The sequence below is a fragment of the Carassius auratus genome, chromosome 26 (assembly GCF_003368295.1).
Source record: "Carassius auratus strain Wakin chromosome 26, ASM336829v1, whole genome shotgun sequence".
NCBI lineage: Eukaryota > Metazoa > Chordata > Actinopteri > Cypriniformes > Cyprinidae > Carassius > Carassius auratus.
In genome coordinates, this window is record NC_039268.1 from 22,161,516 (window position 1) to 22,186,474 (window position 24,959).

General features: G+C 35.5%; 3 protein-coding genes across 4 annotated transcripts; 2 read left to right on the top strand and 1 right to left on the bottom strand.

Annotated features, from left to right (window-relative positions):
* Window positions 1-24: 24 nt before the first annotated feature.
* Window positions 25-5,128, bottom strand: mdh1b (malate dehydrogenase 1B, NAD (soluble)). Its single transcript, XM_026204802.1, has 9 exons — window positions 5,042-5,128; window positions 4,795-4,907; window positions 4,555-4,689; window positions 3,283-3,425; window positions 2,681-3,195; window positions 2,075-2,216; window positions 1,677-1,852; window positions 1,436-1,575; window positions 25-1,311 (listed from the first exon to the last, which is right to left on the bottom strand). Exons 1-9 carry the CDS (start codon window positions 5,115-5,117, stop codon window positions 1,261-1,263), a joined length of 1,491 nt encoding a protein of 496 aa, XP_026060587.1. The 5' UTR covers window positions 5,118-5,128; the 3' UTR covers window positions 25-1,260.
* A 108-nt stretch (window positions 5,129-5,236) lies between these two features.
* On the top strand, window positions 5,237-12,495 carry fastkd2 (FAST kinase domains 2). Of its 2 annotated transcripts, none has more exons than XM_026204801.1 (13): window positions 5,237-5,344; window positions 6,098-6,179; window positions 6,328-6,959; window positions 7,833-7,936; window positions 8,018-8,126; window positions 8,635-8,758; window positions 8,841-8,980; window positions 9,890-10,062; window positions 10,203-10,366; window positions 10,440-10,652; window positions 11,731-11,815; window positions 11,904-12,018; window positions 12,155-12,495. In XM_026204801.1, exons 3-13 carry the CDS (start codon window positions 6,366-6,368, stop codon window positions 12,281-12,283), a joined length of 1,950 nt encoding a protein of 649 aa, XP_026060586.1. In that variant the 5' UTR covers window positions 5,237-5,344; window positions 6,098-6,179; window positions 6,328-6,365; the 3' UTR covers window positions 12,284-12,495. The 2 variants fall into 2 exon arrangements, with proteins under 2 accessions (XP_026060586.1, XP_026060585.1); XM_026204800.1 differs by having other exon boundaries at window positions 5,239-5,344; window positions 6,325-6,959.
* Window positions 12,496-12,808: 313 nt separating this feature from the next.
* Window positions 12,809-24,332, top strand: gtf3c3 (general transcription factor IIIC, polypeptide 3). Its single transcript, XM_026204804.1, has 18 exons — window positions 12,809-12,987; window positions 13,170-13,248; window positions 14,174-14,454; window positions 15,048-15,171; window positions 15,323-15,514; window positions 16,498-16,663; window positions 16,943-17,090; window positions 17,801-17,945; window positions 18,144-18,244; window positions 18,806-18,977; window positions 19,073-19,275; window positions 20,585-20,686; window positions 21,521-21,656; window positions 21,835-22,060; window positions 22,780-22,970; window positions 23,144-23,268; window positions 23,766-23,918; window positions 24,117-24,332. The coding sequence occupies exons 1-18, from the start codon at window positions 12,901-12,903 to the stop codon at window positions 24,237-24,239; spliced, it is 2,754 nt and encodes a 917-aa protein (XP_026060589.1). The 5' UTR covers window positions 12,809-12,900; the 3' UTR covers window positions 24,240-24,332.
* Window positions 24,333-24,959: the final 627 nt, after the last annotated feature.

A 24,959-nucleotide genomic window follows, 5' to 3' on the forward strand; every position in this document is an offset into this window, starting at 1 on the left:
AACAATTGATGTAATGCCATATGTAACGTTACATTTTCAGAAAACTTTCACTTTTGAGTGAACTATTACTTTAAGGCCAGAATGGTAACTAAAAAGATAACCGCAATGATATTAACGCTATTAGCACTATTTAGGGATCCAATATGTAAATTAATAAAGGGTGTTTTACCACGTTTAAAATCGGGGGACGAAGCAGGATGATGTAGAATACAAATTTCTCATGCATTAAATATCTGCTGACTGAGCTCAGAGAACAGCGAGAGAGAAAGCCAGGCATGACTTAACGTCCACATAATGACAGTCAGTGTGTGAAGGCCTCGGGCCTGTGGTGAGCTGGCAGCTGAAGTCAAGGCAGATGGTCGCCCTGCTTAAAGTCAGAGGTGACTGTAATCTCCATAAGTGCACCTGATAAATCTCTGAGGGTGGAAACATTACAGAGGTCTATGGTTTTAATGGATGCTTTTTAAGTAAAAAGGGCTTTCAAGCTGCATTTAGAAGATTCAGATTTCTGGGTCTATTTTACCTGGGCTAGTTGACCCTAGCAACACCATAGCAACACACTAAAACTCTCAGAACACCTTAGAAAGAAAGAGCACAGCAATGCCCAGGCATCAAAAACAAGACATTTTACAGGTTCCAGTATGAAGAACTTTTCAGGGTTAAAAAAACAAAAACACTATTGGGTAGTGGCAAGGTTTGTAAAGACTTAAAACACAAGAAGTTGAGTAAGAATCTATTCCAGTAATCCAGTGGTTTGCAACATTTTTGACTTGACGTCCTCTCATACACTCTCAGAAAAAAAGGTACAAAAGCTATCACCGAGGCAGTAACTTTTCAAGAGGAGCACATTTGTACCTTATTTACCCCTAAAGCTTGCATATAAGAACTTTAAAGGTACACATTAAAGTTACCTTAATGGTACATACTTGTTCCTTTTGAAAAGGTTCTGCCCTGGTCACAGCTTTTGTACCTTTTTTTCTGAGAATTTATGTTTACATCTATGCATTTAACAGATGATTTGAACAAAAACGACTTGAAAGTAGGAGCAAAAGATATGTTTCAAAAATTGCGTTTACCATCCAGTATTCCCACATTCTGTCAATTTTCCTGACTTGAATTGAAGCCTAACAGTCTTTCATGTATTGAGCTGAACATTTTTATTAGCCAAGGTCACCACGCTTGCCATTTGAAGCATTTAGATGCTAACTAACCCAGATATAGCTCTAAAAAGTGTTCTGATTAGAATAATGACGAGTCGTGTCACTGAAGTCCATCATGCATCTTCAGTATTCGAGCAGCGGTGTCTCTCTCCTAAAGCAAATGAATGCATTAAGCAGCATTATCATGTGTTTTCTGATTGTTTGTTGTTGAAGTTTGTATTCTGACAAAATAATGTTACATTGTCATTTAACATTTTTTCACTTTATGCACTTACCATTTTAAGTTCATCAGCACAAGCGTTAAGTTTTTGCCTCAACTCATCTGTCACAGTAACGTCCGAGCGCACTGACCAGCAGCCGTCCCTGAAGCTCACCGGCACAGAAAACACCAAACCTGCTGGAATCCCAAACTGCCCTGCAGATTTACAGAGGTCAGTCAGTAAATTAACTATAAAATATACATTATATAGATAGTCATATTTGTTCCATGTTAGAGAATGACCCCGATAGCCTTGCCTGTACTAATAACACCCAATGAGAAGACGTCCTCTGGAGATGCATCATTATTCCAGGCCTTTAAAATTGTCATTATTCCATTTGTTGTAGATATTCCTGTGGCTTTGTTGGTCTTTGATGAAATTGTGGTACGGTGTTTATGCACTAAATTCATAAAATCTGTCTGCAGCCATTTCCTTGTATGTAAAACATGTATAATTACATGAGTAGCAAATAAAACATGCATTTAGACTATTTATGATCTGTTTGGAACATGCACATGTGATGTAATTGAAGATGCCAATTTAGTTTAACCATGTTATGTCAGATTTTTTATTTACTGATACCCTTTATAATGATTCGTAAATGAAAGAGCCATATGGTTTAAATGATTTATGCACCACCACAATTATATTTACCCGTCGTAAATCATTTCCAGGACCTGCTGAGAAAAACCATCTGGTCCCCAAATTGCGCCATCACATCTGAAAACCTTCGCCCTCTGTAGGTCAATATGGAAACTGCCACTGATGTTTCCCCATACAATGACATTAGTGATGTCTGCAAATATAATAAAAAGGGAAAACTGAAGCATAGACATCAAAAGACAGGAAAATAAACAATCAATCAAACAAATGAATAAATACTTGATTAAAATATATATTTTTAAGTATTTTAATAAATGATTTAATAATTTACCCATACAATGATTATTAATATAATAGTATATTATTATTATAATTATTACAATAACTTTTATAAATCAATATTTAAATTATTAAAATAATAAAAATATATAGAAAATTATAAAAATAATAAAAACCTAAAAATACAATATAATACAAATATGATAGCATATTATATATATATATATATATATATATATATATATATATATATATATATATATATATATATATGAAAATTATAAATACTTTCAAAATGCTTCAAACGGAACTGAATTTCACATTTTATTGCAATTTAATATTAGAACTAATAATTACATTTAGTTAATACTATTTTACCTGCAGTTTTTACTGACAACTTCTGCGCAAGTTGAGTTTTCGCCTCGTATTCTAGTTGAGTTGTCATTGCCACAAAGTTGTGTGGGTCAACAGAGGGTGTGTTCTCAATTAACAGTGAGCACTTCAGATTAACAAAGGAGTCTCCTGCTATAATCACTCGTACGTCTTTTTGTGCATTTGCCTCGATGAGTTGCCCATAGCAGCGAAAACGTTCTGCCACCTGGCTCACCGTGTGGTCCTTGTCATCCTGCACATCATTACTTTCACACGCAGGCTGAAGGTCATCCAGAAAAATAATGAAGTGGGCTTCCTTAAATGCCCGTGTCTGGTCTGAATGGACAGTGACTTCATGTAGCTGATGTTGGGCAAGGTCTTCTGTTTCCATCTTGAGTCCTTGCAGCATTTCCTCAGAGCCGTCAGCGTCCATGAGGTGAAGGCTGAAGGTGGGGAGACCTGGAAACAGCCCCGGGGAGAACAACTGAGGAATGAGGCTGTAGCAGATGGGGTTCAGAGCACTGAAAGAGGGTTATCTCAGGTTAAATGTCATGCATCGTAGCAATAAGAAAATATTGAGACAAAAGGTCCTGATTAAACCTGTTCACCTGCTGATCCAGATGTGCAGAGGTCTGAGGGACATTTGTCGGTGGATTTCCTCCTCTATACACAGCTCTTTAATTTGTTGATTCTCGGCTGAAATTTTTTGCATCAGATCAGAGTTCATATCTGAGGTGATGCCATAGTAACCCTGCAGGAGAGGACAAAAGTAATCATCTTCAATTGCAATATCTAAATGAAATCCCATGTTGCATTGGTCTCTGGGCATTGTCACTGATCAGTTTCTGATTTAATGTAGTAGCAGTTTACATCAATATGAGCTAAAAAGAAAGGGCTTTGTTTAATTTTAATTAAATTAATATATTGTTAATTTAGAGCTGGAATAAAACCTGGCACATCCTCTATGCATTGCATATTCATTGCACAGCACCCAGAGATAAATTCTCTCATGAGATTTTTTTTTTTTTTTTTTTTCTTTAAACAGTAAGTTTTCATGTCTGGGCAATGTGTTTCTTGTTCACACAAGATTTGAATGTATTACTGAAATTTGAACTTTGAAATAGAAAGCTGATGTCTCTCGATCATGAGACGATTTAATTTGGATTCAGAGTGAAATCCAATCTTTTTTATACAATTTTGATGCCCATTTTTACATTACTTCAAGCTATATTTAGATTTATATATGTATGTATATGCATTAATTACTATATGTTGTATGTTCTCTTAATTCTGTAATAATTTATCATGTGATGCATGCAACATGATTCATTCAGTGTCAAAATCTGTCTGACATGTATGCTTCAGAAATATCTATGATATGGAATATAAATACAGATGTACTGTTTACATGCAAAACTGGATAGTTCAATATTGACTTTTCATTGGAAACTTTTACCTGCTGTTAAAACCCCTAATGTTTAGTGTAATACACAACAGCACTCCGCTAGATAAAAACAGCATCAAGAAAAAAGTAAAAACAAATAAATATATAAATAAATATGCATATACATAAGAAACATTTCCAGGCTTATTTGACATGTTACCGAAACAAATAAACACTAGTGTGGCTCACACGATGGCTAAAACACTTCATGTCAGTGGCATTAGCCAATACACTGACATAATAACTAGATTTTAATGCATGAATTCATTGTTCTATGCAATAGAGTTGTCCCACACACAAAAAAAAAAGAAAAGAGCCAAAGCCACTGAGAAAACCCCTAATTTATACTGAAACTTCTGCAGAGGTGAGCTCTTACATTTTTCTGATTACTTTGAGATCAATAGATTCCTGTTTTATTTGAGTATCCCGTGCAAACCTGAGCATGTTCAAGGAAATCACTGAAGCCTCCGAGCAGCAGGCCTTTCCCTCCACGATCAGTCAGCTCTCTCCAGACAAGAGGAGAGCACGAGTGCTCCCAGCCATGTGATGCACAGGTGTCCTCCAGCCATTTCTACACAGAAACAATGCTTCAATATTAATAAGATACATACATGAACATGAAGCTTGTGAATTGTGTGCACATTATGAAAGAGCTCCGTGAACTTCTCAGCTTTACCTCCCAGTCACTGGGGTGCACACAGATCTTGTGAATGTGAAACTCAGGCAGCTTTCTTTGCAGCACATCAGCCAGAAGCTCAGCCTTTGCATAATAAGGACAATCCGCCTTTCCTGACCAACGCAGATCATGTTATAGCATTGAAATGATGATGTTGACACTGACACGATAGACCACACACATCTTAATACCAGGTGTTTTGCTATATATATATATATATTATATAACAGTTTCAAAACATACAGACCTGCAAGAACAAACTTTGCCATGTTTTTCCATTCACAAGCGCGTCCGCAGTTGCTAGGTAACCGTGTGTGTTCCATAATGAGGAGACATTTGGAATTTCGCTCTTGTTTTTGATTTTTTTTTTAATTGTCCAAAATAAAAATGTACATATAACATGAATTAAACAAGCTATACTTGTGTAATTTAACTGTTATATGGCATTTGTAAGCGGAACTATTGTGAGGCAGTAATCGCGCGCTCGTTGTTTCTGTCAGGGCTGCGCTCAGAGTGAGAGCTCTGCACACGTGAGGACGATAGATGAAGGGTAAGATCCTTTCATTTTGTCCATTAACGTGTACGAGATCCTTAAACTGTATGTCTGTGGCTGTGCCATAAATAACAGCCAACATGTAAACATTGCACGGGTTAAACAGCTATAGCGGCGCATTTCTTCAAGGATTCTGTTCAAGGATACGCAGACAAAATAAAAACAAAGCACATCCTCTTTTACGAGTGGGCCTAAATATATGTATTTATTATTAAATGTTTTTTATGGATAAAAAGTATTGTGGCTAAAACATTTTTCGTAACAATAATATACGGAAACTAACAAATAATATAGCTGAAAATAACAAATAAGGCATTTATATATATATATATATATATATATATATATATATATATATATATATATATATATATATATATATATATAAGAGTTCAGATGCAAAAGCCTCTAAATGCCATCTGACATTTTCATCTAAAATTAGGATTTTTATCAAGCTCCTATGCTTAGGTTGAGTCATTTTACTTTAATGGCAATGTGCAGGTCCTTTTCCAGGCTATTAAAGTGAAATAACTGAACATAAATATAGGATCCTGATAAAAATCCTAATTTTAGCTGAAAATTTCAGATGGCATTTAGAGGCTTTTGCATCTGAACTCTTCATATATATACACACACCCATTTATCAATAATTTAATACTTTGATTGTTAATATATAAGGAAACACATTTTCTTTGCAGCAGGGCATACAGATAAGTGTTAATTCAGTTTTTTCTTTTTTTCTGATTCTAGTAAAATACCCAGATCTTGCACCCAACCTGTGACCCTTTCGGATGTATTCGCAGAAAATGAGAGCAAATACAACAAGTGAACAGTAAGATCAGTTTCAGGCATGATATGCTACAACTGAGCTGAAATAACTAATTATTTTCTTTTTTTATGATGGTGATGATTTTACAGTAGGAACACAAACTTTAGTAACTACAGAGGTTTCTATTTTACATTTTCATTTGTTGCAGCAGGTTAATCTTTGTCTGAATCTTTGGAGAATAACACAAGCATGTATAAATCCGGTCTGAACATGCTCCGGTGTGCTCTGAGATCCACGGCGCCGTGGAAATGTGACTCTTTTATATGGACGCAGACGTCTTTATGTTATAAAAGCAGAAGCTTTGCTGTGTCCTCTCAGCTGGGGAGAAAAAGCACACGAGGACACGCTTTAACACCAGTCCGGTATTACTGTCAGAGTGCAGAAGAAGTTCTTAATCCTCAGATAAAACAAACAGCTGCCTCTCCAGAGACCAGCGAACTCTCAGATAAAGCAGAACGGACTCCTTTCTACACACACTTGCAGAACTGTTCGTGCCCAGCGGATGTGCTGGACACGGTGAAGAGGTTCCCAGCGTCGCAGCAGCACCTCAGCAGCATCTTCTCACGCATGTGGGAGAGCTCGAAGAGGATGACGGACGAGCAGCGGCGCTGTGAGCTGCAGCTGATGTTTGAGCACCCGGTGTTTGAGGAGGTGTGTGAGCGCACCGTGGCTGATGCCTGGCGCATGAGGAGTGACGATCTGGCCTACAGTCTGCTGGCCATCATCAACCTGGGAGTGTCACAAAACACACGTGTTGTGCAGACACTGCTGCGCGTCACACAGGTGAGTGAAGTCCTGGGAATCTGATCACTTTGGAGGTTTTGTCTAAATCCAGAAATCCACTAGATCCAGAAGAACTGTAGCAATGTCTCCAAGACGCTTCAAGAAACCTTTTGCCACAGTTCTTCTGGATTGAGTCTGTCTCAGTTTGTTCTGTTCCTTCATGCAATTCCAGAGCACTGGCTGCTCCCAGACTCTTTGTGCAAACAAAAATCTCACTGGATTATTACATTTAATGGCAAAAATAATGTTTGGACATTTAAACTGATACTTCCTACTGACACTCTATATATATATATATATATATATATATATATATATATATATATGTCATGACCATGATCGTGTTAGGATCCTTGCTGTCTGTGGAAGGGCCAGAAAGCTCTCTGAATGCTTCAAAAATATCTTCATTTGTGTTCTGAAGACGAAATTTGAGGGTGAACAATTAATGACAGAATTTTCATTTTTGGGTGAACTATCCCTTTAATAGTATAAATTTTCAAGTACTGTATTTTTCAGTCGCAATGGACTATAAGTCGCATTTATTTAGAACCAAGAGAAAACATTACCGTCTACAACCGCGAGAGGGCGCTCTATGTTTTCAGAGAGAGGCTACAGGAGCACTGAGCAGCATTGAACAGCATAGAGCACCCTCTGGCGTCTGTAGAATGTTTGCTTTTGGTTCATGTAAAATTAATTTTGATAAATAAGTCCCACCTGACTATAAGTCACAGGACCAGCCAAACTATGACATTTTTTTTGACTTATAGTCCGGAAAATACAGTAATTGTTTATTCTAATAGAAGAGCTAATATTGCTATATTCCTGTGTTTATGAAGTATTTAAAAAAAAAAAAAATCTGTTTGCCCCATCCAGGAGCGGCTGAATCAGTTTGATATACGGTCTCTTTCGGTGTTGGCTTCCTGTATTCGGGAGATGGAAAACAGTAGGAACGCTCAGGCCCTGAGAGAGGCTTTGAGGTTTGAAAATGAATACATCCCAATTATGAAATATAACATCTGTGTGTGTGTTTTCATCAGTCTGTGATCTGATTCTGGAAGGTTGTTGCTGAAGGATCGTATTCCTGAGATCCAGAATGTGGTTGTTCTGCAGAGCATGATGCGCGCCGTGGGAAAAAACTCTCCGATACTTCTGAAGAAAGAGCTGGCGGTTAGATTACAATTGATTAGTTATGTATATCACCTAAAATGTGTTGAATGTACAATCTTAAGTGATTCTAAGTACATTTTCTTTATTTAAAGCACAAAAAAAACTTGTCCAGGTCAAATTTACTCAAATCAAAAGGATACAAATAAGAAATGTTTTTTTTTTGCGTCATTGAGATTACTTATTTTTCTTAACGAGTGTTGTTACAAACCTTATTTATAATTTTACAGTTTAATTAACTTTATACATTTTTATATAAAAAAATTTGTATTGTAACTAACATCATATTCTCAATATTATGTTGTTTCTACTCCTAATTTTCTTTTATGACCATGATGTCTCAAAATGTATTTATGCAATGTAAAATGTATAATATTTTGAACTGAGAAACATGTCAGACATGACATTTCTCAAAGGAGAAAAGGTGATTCTGAGTTCGTAACACTCTTCAAGGCTTTATTGGCGTTTGTTAATGTCTGAATGAAGTAGTGGCTCATCTGCTCTCCCTCAGAACAAAGCTCTGTCATTGGCAGATGGGTTTAGTCCACCCAACACCCAGTACATGTTCTCCAGCCTGGCTGCCATGGGCCTGAACTTCAAACCTCTGCTGGATGTCTGCAGCAGGAAGATAGCTGGTGAGGATGAGCGGATGTTCCCAGAACCACAGTAAACCGTTCGAATGAGTCAATCATGACCACTTCTCATTTCTTCCTGCAGAAAACGTGCATGAATTTCCCTTCAATAGACTTCTTTCGGTACTGAAGTCCTGCCATGAGCTTCACTACAGGAACTACACGCTCTTCAGCTCCGTCTCGGAGTACGTGGCCAACACATTTGAAATGTGGTCCAACAGACAGGTGCGATATCTGCTGATCTAAGACTTCAGTTAAACTGATCCATGCTCATGTTTTGTAGTAGTGAGTCGAGGACCACTCACATTTTTATTAGAAGATGCATACATGCAGTATTAAACCTTATTTTTGCAATTTAAACAAAATATTTTTTCTATGCCAGGTTATAAAAATACCAAACAAATGCCCATGTCTTTTTTTTTGCACATTGACTTTTCTTTGAATAGAATATAGTACATTTTTGCCTAATTTCACTTGAATTATATGATTTATTTTAGGTTATTTAGTAGTAAGAGTATTTCTAAATAGCTAAAACAGCATACACTTCAAAAGTTTGGTGTCGGTATGATTATGAACTTAATACTTTAATTCAGCAATTACACTCAAATAGTGACTCAAAAAGTATTTATAATGTTACAAAAGATCCTGAAAAAAACAACACATTAAAAATAAAAAATGTTTTTGAGCGGTAAATCAGCATATTAGAATTATTTCTGAAGGATCATGTGACACTGAAGACTGGAATAATGATGCTGAAAATTCAGCCTTGCATCACAGAAATAATATATTTTTACAAATATATTAAAATATAAAACTGATATTGTAAATTGTAATAATATTTCACAATATTACAGTTTTTGTATTATTATTAAATGCATTCTTGGTGAGCATTAGAGACTTCTTTTTCTAAAAGCATAAAAAAAGTCTTACCAACTGATGCATATTATTAACCATCATTTCACTTTTATTGGCCTTAATATAAATAATGTGCTATTATTGCCCTGAATATATTCATTACAGTGTCAGAGCAGAAAGGAGTGTTTATTACTAGTGTCTATGATGAATTGCATAATCCGCTTCATTGCAGTGCAATTGATTTTTGTTCTTTATGAATAATTTTCTTATGTTTTCCAGGTGATTCTCTTTCTAGTATCATTTGAGAATCTTTTGTTCAGACCCGTGGTCTTGCTGGATGCGTTTGCAGAGAGAATCATTCAGAAGTCTGAAAGCCTGACCCTGAAAGACCTTCTCTCCGTTTTAAAAGTCTTTTCGCTCCTCAATCACGACCTGAAAGAGAAAAAAACACAGTAAGCTTCTGATTCCGAATCACTTACCATTCAGAAGAACATTTTCAAACGTTGCAAATCATTTGCACATCATTTTACAATTAAAGTCGATTTTTTTTAATCAGAATATTTACTGTTAACACTTCCTGCTTTTTAATTAGGTTTCTGGCCAGTGTCACAATGGTCTTAGAGTCCTACCTTCCAAAGATGTCTCCCACAGACCTGTTGAAAGCCATCTACTGTCTGGGATTGCTGGAGCACTTCCCCCAAACCCCGCTGGAGAAACTGCTAGAGAAGGACACACTGGAGCAGCTCCTAGAGAAAGGTTAGTGAGGTTAGTGATTCTACATCATTAAACCGTCACACTTGAGCTGTGATCAGTTCCTGTGTCCTCGCAGGCAGACAGTCGGAGAAGATTCAGAGGTGGCTGCACACGCTGGATCTGTGTTTGCGACTGGATAAACCTCAGCTGACCTCTGTCCCAGACCTGCACATCTCAGTTCCTGCTCCTGCGGTCACAGCCAACCAGGAAGTGCTCAGTGCAGTCAGGAGCATTGTGGGAAATGATGCTATTCAGGACAGTGTGCTGGAGCAGAGCATTTATTTCATTGGTGAGATGAACCTCATGTTACTGTGCAGCTTTCTGTTTCGTATTAGTTCAAGCTTAGAGTTATATTGCTATTAATGAATTAAACCACAGCAAGGAAGTCAGATTCAAACTAAATAAGATTTTTATTTAAACAAATCTAATGCAATTTAAACAAAGTATAATAAATTGCCAAAAAACACGGCCAGGTCAAGTTTACTCCAAAATAAAAGATAAAAAAACTAGAAAATAATTTGCAAACTAATGGAAAAGTTTGGGTCAGATAAGATTTTTTTTAAATGTTTTTTAAAAGTCTCTTATGCTCAACAGTCTTGCATTTATTTGATTAAAACACAATAAAACAGTTATATTGTGAAATGTAATTACATTTAAAATAACTTTTCATAAAATTTTGGGCATAATTTCTCCTTCATAATTTAATCATATTTAATAGTATTATATAAATCAAGCAATCAAACTTTATGTACAGTATATAGCACCTTTCAAACAAACCCAGTGCAATTTGAAGTATTTTAAAAGTGATGGGAAAAAAGTATGTCAAGCAAACACATTACCAAGTCAAATTGACTTTAAAAATGAGAACTTATGTTTTACATAATAATAATAATAAAAAAAAAGCAAAAAGGTTTTAGCACCATTAAGATGTCAAATACAATGCAAAATACTTCACAAGCTACTTTAAACAAGTTCTGGACACAAAATACAAAGCAACCAAAATAAAATAGAAAAAGAAAATAGTTTATTGTAAAATAATAAATGGTTGAAAATAGAATGATCAACAATTAAATGTTGACAAAACAGAATAGAATATAAATAAATTATACATAAATTATAAACAAATCATAAAACAATTAAGTAGGTTTTTAAATGCAAATTATATATTAATTGCATAATATTAATATAATAAAATGATCATATAAATTAATAAGCTAATATACCATATTTTGCATGCTCAATTAAACCTTTCCTACATTTCCAACAGAATAACTTGTTTCAAACGTGGCATTATGGCTGTTTACTATGTTCATGTTGGAGTAGACTGTGTACATATTGTTTGAAATGCTGTCTTGTCTTTGCTTTAGACTGTGTGATCACACTGCCTCATCAAACAGAAGAAACCTGTGACCTCAGTGCAAAGGATTCTGGGTCACCTCAGTGTGCCCAAAGGTAAAACACAACACAAAACAGCTGGGATGAATGCTACAAGGTAGTTTTGCAGTCATATTAACCAGCTCTTCTTTGTTCTTTATTTCAGGATTGCAGTGGTCTGCGCCCCGCATACTTCATTTTGCTTCGGTACAACACATCCTCGAGCCAGCTTGGTTATCAAACTTCGGCATCTTGAAAAACTTGGTTATAAACCTGTTTTGGTAAGGTTCAAATCCGTCAGATATACACTGAATAATTCCACCAAAACCAGATACTGAGGCAGTATTTTTGGAATAGAACCGACCATTCAATCTCTGGTTTTCTCAGTAATATTCCTCCTATATTTCTTGTGTTCAGATTCCTGTCCTTGAGCTCAACTCAAAAACTGAGGAAGAGAAGATTGAAATGCTACACAAGCTGATTTTTCCTGCACAGAAATCCACTGCAACACAAGAAATACTGAACAACAGTCAGAAAACAGAGTGAAACTCACTGTTCCTAAGAGAGCGACTCTGTTCTATTTAATTCCCCCTCATGCATGGAGGCCAATTTGATCTTACTCTGAGACAGATATATGATACATAATATTTATTGATGTATAATATCAATATTGTACAGTTATGTATTCTTCCTTCTTCACCGAGATATTAAAATCAATGAAAGAATAAATATGAAGTGAATTTTTTTAATAATAAAAAGCTGACTTTTTATTTTTTTGTGTGTGTGGTTTTAAATTCAGAAAAATGTATTATTTATATATATAAATATATATAATTACTAAATATTATACAGCCAAAAACAATGTGCAAAACCTCAATTATGGAAGTACTAACAGCAAAAATTCGAAGGATTATATATTTCCATAAAAATAAATATTTAAATATACATATATATATTTTATTATCTTCCCCATTATACTCATTTCACGCTTGATGGCGATGTGGGTCTTTTCAAATGGCGATTCGTTCGCCGTCGAAGAAGAATTTGAGCTCGTTCTCTGATTGGCTGAAAGTAGAAACGCAGGAAGCGTGCGACGGCGCTCACGCGCGCAAGTGTGTTTACATTGCGTGTGACTGATGCAGTAAACTTAGTCATTTTCTACAATGTCCGAATTAAATGATTATTTAGAAGGAAAGATAACGTTCGAGGAGTTTGAAAGGCGGAGAGAGGAAAGAAAAGCAAAAGATAAGGTAATAATATTCCGCTTTTGTTCTCTCATCAGTATGAACGTGTCTGAATCTGCAGTCTGTTACAGTGCATATATAATGTGTGTACATTAAGCGCTTATTTTGGAGTGTGATCTTTACATGCACCATGGTATTGTTGAAGTGTTATGGAGTGTTATGTGCCTCGTGTTGTGTTTCTGGAGCAGAAGGGAGAATATGATGAAGCAGCTGATCAGGAGGACACTTCTGAACCGAGCGCTAAAGAAACACGGAGCCGTCACACAGGTGCTATATCACTATATATATATGTGTGTGTGTGTGTGTGTGTGTGTGTGTGTGTGTGTATGTATGTATGTCCCACAAAACACATTAATATAACCTCTAAATCAGGCATTAATTTAATTAATGAAATATTAGATGATTTTGTATGCATCTTGATACCAAAGATGTAACGTATGAATTTCAGAATAATATGCATACTGCAAGTTGGAGTAGATAATTATCTTTAATAACACTGTTGAGAACCAGTGCGTAGTATATATTTGTGTATAGAGTAGTAAGAGATTTATGAGGCAAAGAGGTGAAAAACATTACTTCTATGAAATTATTTATTAAAGTTAGGATAAACGTATGGCAGAATGCACACAGAACAAAATATAATAACTTTATTGTGGAATGTGTGTATTAAATAGGAAATGTATTTATAAATTAGACTACCATTCAAAAGCTAGAGGGTAAAAAGATATATTCAGAAATATTATTATAGTTTGAAATAACTGTTTACTAATTCAGTGTATTTTCAAATGTAATTTATTTCTGTGATCCAAAGCTGAATTTTCAGCATCATTCCTCCCAGTCTTCAGTCTTCAGTGTCACATGACATGATTTGATAAGCAGAAGCTCAAAAGAAAATGTATTTGTTCATTTGATTTTATTTGTAACATTATAAATCTCTTTAACCTCACTTCTGAGCAATTTAATGCATTCTTATGAAAAGTTAATTTATTACAGTAATTACAGTTGTTTTTTGATCCTAAAATGTGATCGTAGGATTTATTGATTGTCTGACAGATAATATATCAGATTTTAGTTTCATATTCTTGCTTGTATGGCAAACAGATCAAGAGCATTTGAACAAGGCAGGTGGGAATCAGTATTCAGCGGCACACAACTTCACACCACAAGCTGTGTTTTGTGTGATCTCTAACAGAAACGGCAGAAGAAGGAGTCAGTCCATCTGTTCAGAAAGCGTTTGCCTCCATGATCGGAGAGGGACTGGAGGAGTGTGTGGAGGAGGATGAAGATGATGAAGATGGGAAGATGGAGTGGAAAGACATCGGAGAGGAGGATGGAGATGACGACGACGATTATGAAGAAGAAGAAGAAGAAGAAGAAGAAGAAGAGGAGGACAATGACGGCAATGAAGTCACACCCGGAGATGTGTTTGCCTTAGAAATGGAGCTGAACCGTGAGAATAAAAAAATGATGAAGGTTGGTAGATTGCCCTGCTAGGTCAGAAGCATTAATAATCAATGACAATAAAATATAAAAAATATATATATTTTACATTTTGATCTAGTTGCATATGCAAAAATGGGTTATTTATTATTGTTATTTATTATGTTTTGAGTTTTTGCATAAAGAAGTATCAGAAGAGCATTTATATGCATATGTGATGATGCACACTTGATGCATACAATTAGTATTCCTTAATGATTAGTTATGATTTTATAAGATTCATTTATTTTAAGATTAATCTGTTTTTATTTGTAGTTATTATTTTAGGCATTTAAAAATGCTGATTTAAGTTAAATAGTTAAATGTGTATTTAAACAAATTATAAAAATATTTTACTAAAATGATATATTAATATAAAAATAGTTAATTCATTATATTTTGCTTTATAAATTCAGGAAGTATTTTAGTAATAGATTAAGAGTTTCTAAATAAAATAAATATCAGAAATAACTTTTTGCTAACGTATACAGGTATCAATAATCACTGTTTTTGATCATGATAATTGTATAGCATTGATCAACTCTTCAGTTTATTATAAGCAGATTGGTTTGTTTCTGTTTTTCTAGGAAAGACGTCACCGCAGTAAGTTACCACGGGCTCTCAGAGGACTCATGGGAGAGGCGAACATCCGCTACGCCAGAGGAGAAAAGGATGATGCCATCCTGATGTGCATGGAGATCATTCGCCAAGGTGAGTTTTGTTGTTGTTGTTGTGGTTATTTGCTGTGATGATAAAAGTTGACCCCGGTCACTCAAACAAAAAGAGACACAGTGTTTTGATTGTAGTGGTTTCTTCACATTAATCAGCAGTGTCGTTGAATAAACCCTCATGTCTCTCTCAGCTCCTCTGGCATACGAGCCGTTCTCCACACTGGCTATGATCTATGAGGATCAGGGGGACATGGAGAAAGCGCTTCAGTTCGGACTGATCGCTGCTCATCTGAACCCCAGTGACTGTGAGGAGTGGGTCAAACTGGCAGACATGTCCCTGGAGCAGGATAACGTCAAACAAGCCATCATCTGCTACACTAAAGGTCAGGATGCGTATCTACACTGCTGTTCAATGGTCTGATGTATCTTCTGCTCACCAAGCCTGCGTTTATTTAATTACAAATGGAGTAAAAGAGTAACATTTTTGAAATATTTGTACAGTTTAAAATAACTTTTTTTAATGGAACATAATTTAAAATGTAATTTATTTCTGTGATGCAAAGCTGGCTTTTCTGCAGCATTACTCCTTTGTTGAAAACAGTTGTGCTGCTTATATTTTTGTGGAAACCATAATACATTTTTTCAGGATTTTTTCATGAATAAGAAGTGCAAACAAACTTTTCTAACCATGCAAAGGCCTTTACTGTCCTTGCTGATCAGTTTAATCTATCTATCTGTCTGTCTGTCTGTCTGCTTTCTATCTGTCTGTCTGTCTGTCTGCTTTCTATCTGTCTGTCTGCATCTGTCTGTCTGTCTGTTATCTGTCTGTCTGTGTCTGTCTGTCTGCATCTATCTGTCTGTCTGTCTGTCTGCTATCTTTCTGTCTGTCTGTGTCTGTCTGTCTGCATATATCTATCTATCTATCTATCTGTCTGTCTGTCTGTCTGTCTGCATCTGTCTGTCTGTCTGCATCTGTGTCTGTCTGCGTCTGTCTCTCTGTCTGCATCTTTCTGTCTGTCTGCATCTATCTATCTATCTATCTATCTGGAGTTTTATTTCTGTACTAATAACAATAATATTACGGTACTTTATAAAAATTCTGTATAGAATATCTTTTTTGTTCATTATTTATAGTTGTTATAATTATTCTTATTTGTTCTTGTTGTAAATCTGTCGCTCTTCATATCTTAAAAAAAAGTTTCTTAAAATATTTGGCTTGGCTTTAAAATCAAATAAAAAGTGAGATGAAGTGTATCGCTTTTTACTAACAGTCAGTCAGGTGACTCTAATTCAGCAGAGGTTAAAGTACTGAGATGACTTTGTAAAATGTGTTTCAAGAACATGATGTCTACTGCTTTGTTCGCAGCGATTAAATGTGACCCCAGTAACGTTCAGTACCTGTGGGAGCGCTCAAGCCTGTATGAGCAGGTCGGGGAGCACAAGCAGGCCATGGACGGGTATCGCCGCATCCTCAGCCTGCTGCCTCCCTCCGACGGAGAACAGTTCATGCAGCTCTCACGAGACATGGCTAAGTACGATGCTCTCATCTTTTGTTAGACAAGGTTTTTTGCCCCGTAACTTAGTTTCAGGACCTTCCACCCTTTCGCTGACTCTTAAAAATAAACAGTTATTGCTACTGTACCTTTAAGACTTCACATGTAAGTGGCCTCTGTTATTATCTGTATTGTTGTTTACATGTTAATGAGCTCATGGTTGTTCCATTAATGCCATGACAGCTTCTGAAAGCTATGAAGTACATATCTCTGCTTGTATAGTCTGTAACCCCAGAACTGTGCATGTGTTTATTTCAGGAGTTACTATGAGAGCAGCGAGTTGCCGTCCGCTATCGGAGTCATAGAGGAAGCTCTGGAGAGTCATCCTGAACTCGTCTCACATGAGTGTGTCAACATGGCTGCTGAACTCTACATAGCCAATCACCAACATGATAAAGCTCTGGAGGTGAGGTCAGAAAAGACTAGCAGGCTTTCAGTGGCAAACAGTGAAATATAGAGAGCAGAACAGGGTAATGGATAACACGTGATGCCATTATGTAACTATCAAAAAGACAGAAAAATACTGTAGCTAAAGTTCAATTGGCTCTGTAATTGATACAATTGAATGAAAACATGCAGAACTCTGAGAAGGAAGATGATTTAAATCCTTTGTAAAAATCAGTGCAGAATTACGTTAACTAATTCATGAGTATTTTCCACAATTAAGTTGCTAAAATGTTAAAAAATTAATAATATATTTTTTTGTCCAATGTTATAAATAACAATGAGCCTACCCATTATATTTACCTTAAAGACTGGAACTACTGTATTAATTAAATCTAATGAATATAGAAATATGAATTGTATTATTAGTAATGAATAAAGAAATATAAAACATTTTATGTCAGTGCACACTTACATAAAAATAGTATTCTGTAATTATTTGTTAAGATTAATGTTTAGCTATTTTTATTTTTATTAATTTTTATTATTAAAATCATTGTTTATAATGTAAAAAAATGTTACAAAAAGTGGTGATTTTAAACAATATCTTTACAATATTTAAACTATCTCATGTCGTAATTCACACTTAATGCAAGATGGTTCTAAGTGGCTCACCTTTTTACAACTATTGTATTCATTTGAATGGAAATGGTAAAATGTTTGCATCTGTAGGTGCTGGTGAAGTTTTGTGGGATCGTTCTGAAAAGAGAGGAGAAGGAGGAGACCGAGACGCAGACGCAGACGGAGACGGCTGACAACACGCCTGCTCAGGACACAGAAGGAGACGAGGAGAAAAAAGAATCCGAAGAGGAAAAAGGTGAGACAAAAAAATAAATGTTTTGTCATAATGTGTAATGCTGTACCACAGATAATGATGATAATGAAAACAAATAAATGTTTAATAACAATGGCATGTTTTCTTCTATTCATTGTGTGCTTTATATTATGCAGTCTTTGCAGTGTAGATTTTAGTTTGGCAGGACTAGTCTGATAGCATTATGTTTTGAATGCATAGGCAAAATCATAGAGGTGGAGATTCCTGATGATGTCCCCATTGACATCAGAGTGAAGATGATGGTGTGTCTCATCCACCGGAACGTCATCAAACCTCTGGATGTAAGCACATTTACACACGTGCACAAGCTCTCATTTATACAACTCGTTTCCAACTAACGTTTTTGGTTTCTAAACAGGTTTGTTTAAAAAAAATGTCTCGCCTTGTATTGAATACGTTTTAACTGAACATTTGCAAACCCATGCCTTCTATTTTAAGGAAAATATTTGTGTTTATTTAAAATTGTGTATATTCACAAATACCTGCTGAATGCTGTTTTAACATTTAGAAGGAATAATTTATATCACTTTACTTTAAGGTTGTACATGTTGTTACACACATAACATGCACTTCCTATTATACTAACAATCAATTATGCATAATTACATGCAAGTAATTCTAATCCAAACCTTTACCATATAGTGAGTACATGTAATTAATTAATATTACTCCGTTTTTAAATGTATATATTACACTATTACAAGGACACCTTAAAATAAAGTGTAACAGCAACATTTTAACACTTAAAATGAGCAAATGACATCTTTAAAATTATGGAATAAATGTGATGACTGATGTCTCATCCATATTTGATTTTCTTGCCGGTGACATTTCGGCTTTAGCCCATGCTGACGTCACTGATGGAGCAGAGCCCAGAGGAGCTGGGTGATTTGTATTTGGATGTGGCCGAGGCTTTTATGGAAGAGGGCGAGTATAACTCTGCCCTGCCTCTGCTCTCCGCCCTTGTCTGCTCGGAGAGATACAACCTGGCGGTCGTTTGGCTCCGACATGCAGGTTACATGCTTTATTGCACTAAATCTGGAAAAGCAATGATTAATATTAGTTAAATGACGTAAAATATCATCTGATCTTGATTTGCTTGTTTGCAGAGTGTCTGAAGGCGCTTGGTCATTTGGAGGTTGCAGTAAAGAGCTACAGTAAGGTTGTTGAAATGGCTCCACTTCATCTAGATGCGCGTCTGGCCCTCTCCACCCTCCAGCAGCAGTTGGGACGTCCCAACATGGCGCTCAAGGCCCTGGAGCCCATGTATGATGCTGAAACCCTTGCACAGGACTCTTCTGCTGCCCAGCAGGTAGTTCAGTTCTTTTATCTAACCAGGTTAAAACTTATTGAGAGTAAAATCTCTTTTACAAGAGTGACCTGGCCAAGAAAGCAGCAACAAATAGTAAAAGTATACAATTATTCAAAATACAACAAAAACATAAAAAACACACTCATAAATCACAAAAATAATTTACCTATGGTTAAAACATGTTATTTTGTTGCTTAAGTTGCTTAAACTCATTTAGTGACGCTAACGTGGTAAGCTTTAGGGTATCCTGTAGGTAATTCCAAGGGGAGATTATATGTATTATATGTAAAACCTTTTTTCCCTATCGAACCCTAGGAGCTTTGAGAAGCATCAAATCATTTGAGCAGAGTTTGTAGCGTCTGTTGAAGTTGAGAGACAAATAATGTGGATTAAGACTGCAAATAAACTTATAAATTAAACAATACCAATCAAAACTTCTTTTGATATGCAAGGATGGTAACTCTGCTTCTCATATAAAATGCACTGATGCGTTTGATAGCTACACCCAGTAATAAAATTTAAGTCACTATGGAAAACTATATCAACTTTTATTTAAGTTTTTATATCAAGTAATGTGTTGGGACATTCATATATAGTATATCACCATAATCCAACAAAGGTAGAAATGTTGCAGATACCAGATATTTTCTACCATTAAATGAAAATAAGATTCTGTTTCTGTAATAAAAATCAAGTTTTAGCTTAAGTTTGGAAATTAATTTGTCAATATGCACTTTAAAACTTAACTGACCATCCAATACAGTGTCCAGATATTTATAACAAATAACACATTCAATTTTAGTGCCTTGCAATGATAAAATATCAGGAAAAAATTTTGGTTCAACTTTAGAGGTCGAAAACATCATTAATTTAGTCTTATCTATATTTAAAACAAGCTTAAGTTGACAAAGGCGAGACTGAACATTATTAAATGCTGACTTTAAACCTTGAAGTGCTTGTGAAGCTGATGACGTGAAGCAATAAATAACAGTATCGTCTGCATAAAGATTATTTTTATTGTTTGGGATGTTATCACAAATATTATTTATGTATAATGAAAATAAAATAGGTCCCAAAACTGATCCCTGAGGGACACCCTTTGAAACTGACAGGACAGATGACATACAGTCTTTCAAGACCACAGACTGTGTTCTACCTGATAGATAGTCAGCAAACCAATTTATAGCAGAATCAGAAAGACCAACAGTTGCAAGTCTTTTTAAGTTGTTTAAGTAGTGTTTTAAGTAGTGTTTGTATGTGTGGACACTGAGTTGAGCTTGTGTTTGATTATGTGTGTGCTGTTTTTCAGGAACTGAAGCTGTTGCTGCATCGCTCGACTCTTCTGCATGCTCAAGGACGCACTGATGATTACATTGATACTGTATTGACCATGCTGTCCATGCTCCTGAAGGTCAGAATCGGACTGTGCTAAATATCTGATAGTGATGTAAAGAGAGCCGTGTGTGAGTTGTAGCAAGTATAATATGATATATACATAATAAAGTTCTGGCAGAGATGTACAGAAATGGCAGCATATACTACCGTTCACTAATATTTTTTTTATAAGATAAGTCTCTTATGAGCACCAAAGAAGCATTTATTTGATCTAAATAAATAAATAAATCCAATTAAAAAAAGAATAAATACAAAAACGTTTAATATTATTGCTAATTAAAGTAACTGCTTTCTGTTTGAAAATATTTCAAAGTGTAATTTATTCCTGTGATGCAAAGCAGAATTTTCATGAATGAAGAGCTTTTAGGCTCTAAACGTCACCTGTGGTGAGGACATAAATATTTTCTTCTTTTGGAGGTGGTGTATATCTGATTCATCAGACTATTTTTCATTAATTCATTACTGAGTATAATATATTGTCAGATTCAGTTTAATATAGGTATACCATATATTTTTAAACACATTGTTTATATGAAAAACAGAAAAAAGTTGGCACACCTAGGCTCCAAAAAAACAAAAACAATAAACAAACAATAATGTATATGATTATCACACAGAAAATCTTTTTAATAGTCTGCCATCGTATTTTATCTATACCTGAATAATCTGATGAATCGGGCCGTATACAATTGAAGCAGCCTATATCAATGTTTATTCAATTACCCAGCTAATGTTGGTAGCAAACCACTCTTAAAGAGCTAGTAGTTAATCCCTGCTCTCTGACTACCAGGTTTAGGAGACTCTAAATGAATCCTCTCCATCTAAAGTTTGTGTTTTCTGTTTCGTGAAGGTGGCGATGGTGAGGGCTAAGGTGTGTGTCGTCTCCGACAGGTCCTCTGGAGTCAAACATCTGAAGCTCATTAAAGTGTCAAGCAACAACCTGACAGAGATTGTCGACCAGGAGGCAGCGTATCTGGATGTGATAGGTGAAGCACATCAGAGTTAGCTACAGTAACACTCATTCATTGTGCCTCAGTCTTGAGGATCACAGAATGAATTCTACCATCGATAATGTTTACATGCTACAACCCAGCATTCTGGTTCTTTAAAGTCAACAAATTGTCTCCACATCTGGCTTAGTATCTCAATGTCTTTCTCTCTCAGGTAAGACGAGTGTCCTCTCTCGAGACGACTGGTGGAAGCTGTTACTGCGCTGTTTGGCCGTTCTGTGTGAGGTGAAGCGCTTCGCTGAGGCCGAGTTATTAGTGGACTCCACTTTAGAGTACTATTCCTTCTACGACGACCGCGTGAAGCGCAAAGAGCTGGAATACCTCGGCCTGTCTGCCGCCTTCCTCGACCGCAACTTCCGCAAAGCTTATGATTACATAAGGTCAGATAAATCTGTCTAAATATTCAGCATCCTAAAGAAATAAAATCAGCCAATGAATCAAAACCTGGTTTGGCTTATTTGATTTATTTGAGGCATGTTTAAAACACAGAATTTACATTGAATTTTCCATCGAAAAATGTATTTATTTTGGTGGTTTTTCTATTCTTTGTTTTAAAATATTTTTTTAATTTCTTGTTTATACAGTATTTAGCTAATTTGATCATAGTTTTATCATGTTTAAAACACAGAATCATGCATTGTCCTCTATTTTACTTGTTCAGTTTTTAGTTAAAATGATTTATTGATTAATTTAACTGATTCATTCATTCTTATTATTTCATGTATATAAATTGAACACAATAAAGAATATGTTTAAAACAGACAAACCCACATTTACCACCAAAATAAATACAGTTTGCGAGGAAATGTCAGATTGGGAGTTTCATGCATGAAACCATGATCAAATTAGCGGCATAAACAATCACACAAGGGCCAACATTCGTTTAAATCTCAAGATGACCTCAAGTCTAATATCTGAGAAATGGTTCTCTGAGGAATAGTGGGTTGAAAATCAAGTTTGAGGCTAAAAGTTTCTTCATTTGATCGCAAAGTGGAATTAATTTGATTTGAGAAGTGGCTTTAAGTGACCATTTGGTCTTCTTTCTCACTAGAGAACTTGTCTTTAAGTACTTTCTATATGTACACTCTATCTGTTCCAGGTTGATGTTAATGGACAATGTGGAACGGACTCAGCTGTGGAACGTGTTTAATCAGGTTACCCTGCACTCTCAGGATGCCAGACATCATCGTTTCTGTCTGCGTCTCATGCTCAAACATCCCGACAACCATGCGCTCTACCTTCTCAACGGACACACCTCGCTGGTTTCTGGGACCTTCAAACACGCACTTGGTATGGTTTAGACATTTGCTATCCCACAATTCTGGTGTTTACTACTAGGTTTTGCACATGAGTGTGTCATAGGTAGTTTGCGTTTGAGTATCGTCATAATTGGTGAAAAATGCACCATTAAAAATGGTTTATTACTATAACTATGATTAATATACTTTCTCTTCACTGATTAGGTCAGTACATGCAGGCGTTCAGAAACCAGCCCGATCATCCTCTTCATAGTTTGGTTGTGGGTCTCACATTCTTTCACATGGCTTGTCAGAAGTTTGTCATGAAAAGGCATCCACTCATTGTGCAGGTACAGTAAGATGTGTGTTTCTGAACTTGTTACCTTTGGGAGTAAAGTTGCTGAAATTTCCCTTCAAGTTAGCTTTATTAGATTGTGCTATTAAAAAAATTTAAAGAAAGAAAGAAATTATAAAGAAAAAAAGTTTTGGTTTAATAAAGTTACTTAATTTATTATAATATGTTTTTTTAATTGTTATATTTATACATTTTGCCCATTAATTTACTGCTTCATTCAAGGGGGTTGTATTACAAATGTATTTGAGTTTTTATTTTATTTAATTTTATCTGTTTTTTTTTTTTCATATGCCCATGTGGCAGTAATGAGAATTTATGGGGCAAATGTGCTTAATTGTCATAAATATAATGACTAGTCGCAAAAACTCTTAATGGTCCTAAAGTAAAGTTAAGTAATAATTGTATTAATTTTTTTAATGGGAGGATGTCAACAAGATGTCCCTATTTAGATAGATAGATAAATAAATCCCACATGTTTTGGTTGTTTATCAGGGTTTCTCGTTCCTGTGGCGCTATGTGGATCTCCGAGGTCATTGTCAGGAGTCTCTGTATAATATCGCTCGGGCTTTACAGCAGCTTGGACTCGGTCATTTAGCCATTCACTACTACGAGAAAGCCCTCACCCTCCCCCCACTCAAACTGGAGGTAAGATGCTTTCAGTTTAATATCTGTATGATCCAACATACATCCATAAATCATCCCAGAGATCTCCCAAATTCTCTCAACATGAAACACATTCAGAAGCTCTGTGTTGTGTGTATATATATATAAATATATATCCACATATTAATAGGCTGTTTTCAATGCTTTATGAATTTAAATGATTTCTCTTGTCATTTGAAGGGGATTGATGATGATCAAGTGGACTTGAGAAGAGAGATTGCCTACAACCTGTCCCTCATTTACCAGTCCAGTGGTAATAAGGAAATGGCCCGCCATGTCATCTATACGTACTGTACTGTCTGACTCGATGCGTGATCAGACTCGGGAGTATAGTTGATTTTATAAATGAATTTATGATTTTTTTTTTTTTCAATAAATATATTTATTAAATCTTTGCATCGAGTATGATTTTATGTGTAGTTCAGGTGAAGAATGAGTTTTCAATTCAAGAAAAACTAAATCAAAGAATTTAAAGTACAATACAATTGTCACCTTTTTTGGATAAATAGTATAAAATATGATTTTATTGGAATCCTGTAGCTGGAGTTTGAGTTTATGTGCTGTTAAGTAACGTATATAGGAAAGCTAAGCTTTATGGAAACACCTAATATGGAGATTTACAGTATTGTTCAAAATAATAGCAGTACAATGTGACTAACCAGAATAATCAAGGTTTTTAGTATATTTTTTATTGCTACGTGGCAAACAAGTTACCAGTAGGTTCAGTAGATTGTCAGAAAACAAACAAGACCCAGCATTCATGATATGCACGCTCTTAAGGCTGTGCAATTGGGCAATTAGTTGAAAGGGGTGTGTTCAAAAAATAGCAGTGTCTACCTTTGACTGTACAAACTCAAAACTATTTTGTACAAACGTTTTTTTTTTTCTGGGATTTAGCAATCCTGTGAATCACTAAACTAATATTTAGTTGTATGACCACAGTTTTTTAAAACTGCTTGACATCTGTGTGGCATGGAGTCAACCAACTTGTGGCACCTCTCAGCTGTTATTCCACTCCATGAT

Coding starts and splice junctions, on each gene's coding strand:
- mdh1b (XM_026204802.1), bottom strand. CDS start 5,117: ATGGAACACACACGGTTACCTAGCAACTGCGGACGCGCTTGTGAATGG. Junction 3,426..4,554: donor ATTTCCTTGAACATGCTCAG/GTTTGCACGGGA, acceptor CCTCTCCTGCAG/GGTTACTATGGCATCACCTC. Junction 1,853..2,074: donor CTGGAAATGATTTACGACGG/GTAAATATAATT, acceptor TTTACATACAAG/GAAATGGCTGCAGACAGATT.
- fastkd2 (XM_026204801.1), top strand. CDS start 6,366: ATGTATAAATCCGGTCTGAACATGCTCCGGTGTGCTCTGAGATCCACG. Junction 7,937..8,017: donor GCCCTGAGAGAGGCTTTGAG/GTTTGAAAATGA, acceptor TGATTCTGGAAG/GTTGTTGCTGAAGGATCGTA. Junction 11,816..11,903: donor TCACCTCAGTGTGCCCAAAG/GTAAAACACAAC, acceptor TCTTTATTTCAG/GATTGCAGTGGTCTGCGCCC.
- gtf3c3 (XM_026204804.1), top strand. CDS start 12,901: ATGTCCGAATTAAATGATTATTTAGAAGGAAAGATAACGTTCGAGGAG. Junction 17,091..17,800: donor AACATGATAAAGCTCTGGAG/GTGAGGTCAGAA, acceptor TTGCATCTGTAG/GTGCTGGTGAAGTTTTGTGG. Junction 18,245..18,805: donor ACGTCATCAAACCTCTGGAT/GTAAGCACATTT, acceptor TTTCGGCTTTAG/CCCATGCTGACGTCACTGAT.